Raw genomic sequence first — 6,000 nt, 5'->3', positions numbered from 1 at the left:
GCTTTTTCCACTACCCAAGTATTCTAGTTCACTCTAGCCTAGCATTCCCGCTGCGCACAGCGCCATCTTTCCTTGTCTTTCCGACGCAGTTGCCTCAGTGAGCGGCCGGGGCGCAAATCCCGTACTTTTGCCAGCCATACGCCATACGACCCGTACCAGCCGTACTGGCCGTACGCCCAGCGTTAGGAGAGCTCTGGCTGTGGGCTGATTGGCACTCAGGTGTGATGGTTCGGCACGGCGATCGGCCAGTTCGGCAGGTGTCCGTGCGCGAGTGGTGATAAAATGTGCACCGGTCCCAGACCTCACGCTCCTGCGTCGGTTGCCGCCTCCGAGTCGTCGTGCTAGCCGTGCACACGGACGGATTTGTGACAAGTGTAGCGGGCGGCTGAGCCAGCGATGTCGTGACGAAGGCCCCTGTCGTCGCCGCGTCGGACGCCGCTCGAGGAGATGTCCACCTACAGGGCAAGGCACGTGCGTTGGACAAAAAATGCGCGGCTTCGCCGGTCGCGCGGGTTCGAGTGAAGGGGGCGTCGTCGTGGTCGCGGCGGCGGCGGCGGACGCCCCACGAGGCGCGCGGCTTATCCTCATGCCGCTCGCTTACTTCCTCGCGGCCTCTTTTCGTCTCGCTGGCAACGGAATGCGGCCTCTGTATTCGAACATTACTCGTAAGACCGCCTACTGACCCCGACCGTTATGCACAGGGCCGTCGCGTAATTTGGCTCGACGATTTCATTCCACGGTTGAAAAACGCGCCGCAAATTAATTGAGAAGCACTGCGTGTGGAGGGTGAAGTCGTGTCGGTGTTAAAACCCGCACGGGGCGAACAGCCAGCTTCACAGCGGCTCAGTTTCCATTGCGGGAGAGCTCCCATTGTTCGCGGCATGTGCTACGATATTGTCTCTGCGGTTTGGGTTTCTGGTGCCATTGTTCGGATTCCAGAGGCTGTCCCCGTGCGAACGCGGCTGTCGCAAAGGGGTGGGCGGGCGTGAGAGCCGTCGCGTTTCCTACGCGGGCGCTCTCGCGTCGCTCACTCGGTCGAGAGACGTGACGTCCTTGCGCGAACCGACAGTGTACCGTAATAGATGTCAAAGCACAGCGTACTGTAATAGATGTTGAAGCAGATAGTGAATATTACTTGAAGGATCACGCTTTGATATTTCACTGCTGCTGGTACAAGGTGAAACGAGAACGCAACAAGTAAAGCACGTAGCCTCTCAACGCAATCTACGCATTTGCTGGTGACGCATTGTTCTGAAACAGCAAAATTTGTGCAATGCCACGGCTTCGCCCGTGCCACATTGCCCAAATCGCACAGCTTCTGGGGATTGCCTGTCGCGTTCTGCTCTAGTGCTGAGTCGGAAACATTAGTGCACGATGGCATTGATAAAGAATTCCAGTGAGGTGGCGTAACAGTTAATTCAACCAAACAGGTGGAAGCCCGTACAGAGTGAACGTTCACTGAAGTGGGTGAATTTTCACAAAAAGGGGATCACCAGATTGAGCAGTGTGAATAACATGCAACGGGCACTTTTTGCCATTTTGTTTTTGCCTGGCCAGAGGCGTCACTTGGTGCCTAGCATTAACAACGCTCCTTGCTGTTAATGCTACTGGGAAAAATGCCTAGCCGTTAGGGCTTTTTAATGCATTAGCGAAGTCACCATGACCTTAGCACAGTATTGCTTGTGGTTAAGTAAGTGAATATCTGGTGTCGTGGAATCAACAACTTCACATGTTGTGCACGTTCACACCTGTGGGGAGTTTTACACGTGTGCTGCGCTGCATGTTGCTGCCCTAGTGACCAGAACAGCATGACAAAGGAGCAGTGTTTTGGGGGAGGAAAACGTTTGTAATGCAAATACGTGTCAATGTGACTGTCCTGTTTCTCCTGTGATGATGGTGCGTTCACAGGTGTCACAAATGCTTCCTCAGTTTTAATTAACAGGGTCGAGTACTTTTCCTGCAGTTTGATTTGAAATTGCTGTAAGGAAGTTCCAGAGTTCGCACATGGTCAGTCGGGCTTCACAGGTCGTAGAGGACCCCCTCTGATAACAGAAGGTTAAATGCAAAATACCAGAACCAGAGCAATGTTGATCGAGTGGAAGTAAAGGTTACATAACGCACAGGAGGAAGTCGCAAATTTACAGCCTGCATGAAATCTCTTATTAGTGAGTACGAGTGTTAGAATAATGAAGGTACAAAGCAAAAGTAGAAGACATTGCATAAAAAATCAGTTAAAGCATAAGCGTAAATGCAGTGAAAATACACGTGAGAGTAATAGCTCTTCTCCTGTTAAGTCTTTTTGGTTGTTTCTTGCGCTGTTTTACACAGCTGCCAACTAGACCAAAGTAAAATTTAAATTTTGCATGGGTTCTCACAAACGATTTTACTAAGAATGCTCTGGGCAGGCAGGCTCAGCCAATGACTGGTTCTTCTTGAAGACGGCGTTTGGAAAAATACGTTGTTGCTAGATTTCCCAATTTATGTTCTCGCTTGATTTAGGAAAGCAGCTGGAACAAGAGGGCTGGCATGCGCACTTAAGGAAATGGTTCCCAATTTGAGCATGGTGCTAAATTTGTTTTGACATTGCTTCTTTTTTTTGGTGTTCAGTGTGGGGCAGTTCTTTTCATTTTGTTCTGGGACCTAGTACTTATTTTGAAACTGGAGCACTTAATGGGACGGGGAAGGTCTAAAAAAAAAAAAAAATCAATGAGAAGACTCGATTTTTTGACAGTCTAGTGCCCTGGCCAGAAAGCAAAGTTTCGTCTCTGGATGCTGTTTGCAGTGTTGCAGAAATGGTAATGACTGTCATCCTGATATTCTGTATTCTGTGCACTGTTTTAGAGAGCTAGAGGTAAATCCCACATGAAAGAACGACAGATTACTTGTGCATTAAGTATGATGCATATTTCGTGATGACACTCGAGTATCCCGGAGAAAAATTTAACACTTAATATTTGTTATTGGAAGTTAAACTTTGTTACACAAGTGCTTGCGGCATGTATGGGAATAAATTCGTTGCATGAAACTCAAGGAGGCATTTTTCTAACGTGATAGGGCCAAGGACTTTTACACCTTTGATCTTGGAGTAGTGGTTAGCAGGAACATCGGTCTGTGCACGGATAGTTCAGTTTTTGTTGTGTAATCTTATTAGCAGTGTAAATCATTTTGAACTAGCCCAGTACTGCCGTGTGTGTGTTGTTACCTTGTGACATTGTGTTCGCTGACCAGTTTTAGGTACAGTAAAACGTCGTTACAAGAGACACTGTTACAAGAGACACCTGGTTATAAGAGACATTTTAATAAAGACGGTTTGGTTGGTTTTCCTATGTTTGCCATGTTAGCAACATTGCGTACAAGAGACCTTGGCTACAAGAGACACGTTTTTTTGGTTCCATTCAGTGTCTCTTGTAACGAGGTTTTGTATTATAATTAGTGCAGAATTTCAACTGGCTTCAGCCAGTCTTTCATGCGTGCGCCTGGCTATTCACTTGATCTTGAAAGGCAGGTGAGGCCAAATGCATTAGCATGCGAGCAACTTTTTGCGGCACGCATCAATGCAGGCTCCAGGACCTGCAGAAGCTCCTGGAGTCGGACCACATTGATACGCAGCGCTTGCGTGAGCTCTGCTTTCAAGGCAAGTACCCAAGGGGAGGGGACACTGTACCCCGAGTTTACTTTGTTTATCATTTCTCCTTGAAGTTAGGCTGTGTGGACGTGTTTATCAAAATGCCAATATGCTGAAAAGCACTTCAACCTTTAGAGTGGTTTTCTCTTTTATAATCACAATTTCTATTTGCCAAGCCGAGGCCACTGTTTGTAGCCGATGGCACTTCGGGATCTTAGCTCCCGCAGCAGTTGCACAGCTGTTGGTTGCAGTTTCATTTGGGAACAATCGCCTTCTTGCTTCAAAGACAATAACAGAGTATTGTGAGGTTTGATAACGTTGTTGATGGGCTTTGCACTAACTTGTGACAGGGATGACCACTGCTGCAGTTGAGGTTGCTTCTTAGCACTGGGATGTGCTGTCTTGTCAGTGTCCCGCAGTGCGGGCTTTGAAGGGATACTGCAGACAATTACAAAGCTCATTTCTGAATAATTCTTAGAATACCATGGGATGGACCCCTTCACCACTTCGAAATAAGTGTCCTCCTCCCTCCCCTGCCATGCATGCCCCCTTTGACCTCTGTTGGTGGTGTGCGATGTCAGGCTGCTTCCCACATTGCATGCCACGCCACTTTCCCCTGCGCAGGAGTCGGCCAAGCCTGCTGTTTGTGCAGGCACAAGTGGGGAGGGAATGGGTGCAAGCATGGTGCAGGGTGTCTGAAAGCACGTCCAGAGCAGCGACTAGAATGTGACACCTGGTGTTTGGGGGGCGGGGAGGTGTATTTTATAAGCAGCAGAACATTCTATAGGAATGCTTGCTTTCTATGCAAATGCTGTCAGGTGTGTCCTGCTTTCGATGGGAGCCTCGGGAATGTTTCGAGAGGCATTTGCAGCTGTTACAAGCGATTGCAAAACAGAGGTCTCATCTGATTACATAGGTTCGCAGCGACCTCGAAGCAGGGGAGCATGGAAATGCTCCTCTGGTGGATTTGCAATTGAGTTTGATTCGTTAGGCTGAAGCTACAATTCGCTGTGTAATTGCATGAGTAGGGAAATTGCAGTAAATTACACTGAACAGAAGCCCTCGTGGCATTTAGAGCATTAGAAGTGTAACCACATATTTCAGCTCCTTTTTGCTGCTAATTGGTGACGTGAAATTATATAATGGGTTAAAATGCAGCAACTTTAGCGAATGGAAATTTTTACATCACATGCACAAACTGCTAGTAACCTATCTGATGTTTGGGTTAACGAAAAGCCAGACATAGTTTGGCTCGTACTGTTTGGGTGAAACAATTAAAGAAACATTACTGGTGTGGAAATGTGTAAAAACAACCATACGAACCCTGCCCTGTTTAGGCGCACTTGTGTGTAATACGTTGGCAGCTGTGCTGGTCTCGGGTATACACCTGGGCTTTGAGGCACACCATAGTGGAGGGCCAAAGGTTAAGTTCAATCCGCCTGGGGATCTTCTGCCGCGCTCCAAAATCCCGTACGCGTGGTCGTGTTTGCTTTTCGCCTCCCTTGGAATAACAAACACTGCAACTGGAAATCCTGTCGCGTGGCAGTGTTGAGCATGGGTTATCTTGTGGGTGTTGTCATTTTGTGAGTGTTTCTCTATTTGGGAGAGCAACTTTTCCTGTAAATCGGTGCAAGGGGAGCTGTCTTAGTCGCAGTGGTTTCGAAACGTACGGTCCTTTCCAGTGTAATTGAATCTGACTTTACTTGTTTAGAGCAGTCAGCCAGAATCGGTCCTGGGCCACTATTGAGATAACTGTCTCGAGTGTTCTTTGTGTGGTCGGAAACCAGATAAAGCTGACGTGGTTTCGTGTGTCACCCGGGCTCCATGCACGTTCTCGCCCGAGATAAGGTTGTTCTGCTCTCTTGTCCCTGGAAATATCAATGCCTTGGCCGAGCGTATTGCTGGCCCTGTGTTTTTGTCTCTCACGTGATTAATCGCTAATGGCAATACATGAAAGATAAGAGCGAACAAAGGGCGTTCTACTGATGTACGATCTTGCCCACTACGACCCATGATGGTGCATGCTGGAAGGGTAGAGTCGGCTGGCAGCCAAATGGTTTTGTGTAGTGTTTTCCCATCACCTATGCAGGTTATTCATTATATACTGTATTGAAAAAAGTAGTCTAGTGAGATGGTGTGGGCACTTGATTTAGATGGCAGTGTGACATTCCACAAATACACCTATGGGTATTCTTGTCTTATGATGTACTGTCACTTTTAGCTACCAGGAAAACTGAAATGCCACTGAAGGATTGGGCACTCGGAAAAATTGAAGAATTGCCAGGGGGTTATTTTTTTTAGAAATCGGGTAATGTCGTTGAGAAGTTACTAAATGTGTGAAAATATGCAAAACTTCAAATACTTTGCAACTGGTG

At 47.6% G+C, this 6,000-nt stretch overlaps 1 protein-coding gene across 2 annotated transcripts in view; it reads left to right on the top strand.

Moving 5' to 3' along the window:
• The first annotated feature begins 209 nt into the window (after positions 1–209).
• The window catches only part of LOC144179716 (TBC1 domain family member 13-like), a 46,327-nt gene continuing 40,536 nt past the window's right edge, over positions 210–6,000 (top strand). Inside the window, exons 1-2 of one of the 2 annotated variants that reach the window (XM_077708170.1) lie at positions 210–467; positions 3,561–3,634. Coding sequence is in view for 1 of the 2 variants with exons in the window: in XM_077708162.1 (XP_077564288.1) it covers positions 448–467; positions 3,561–3,634 (94 nt within the window). In the remaining variant the exon portion in view is untranslated. The remainder of the gene's footprint in view (positions 468–3,560; positions 3,635–6,000) is intronic. The other variant, XM_077708162.1, reaches the window with a different exon arrangement.

Source organism: Haemaphysalis longicornis, unplaced genomic scaffold (genome assembly GCF_048455015.1).
Source record: "Haemaphysalis longicornis isolate Haplotype H1 unplaced genomic scaffold, Haemaphysalis longicornis Haplotype H1 scaffold_1, whole genome shotgun sequence".
Taxonomy (NCBI): domain Eukaryota; kingdom Metazoa; phylum Arthropoda; class Arachnida; order Ixodida; family Ixodidae; genus Haemaphysalis; species Haemaphysalis longicornis.
Note: the sequence above shows the minus strand (reverse complement) of the source record. Positions and strands in the feature narration are given on the sequence as shown.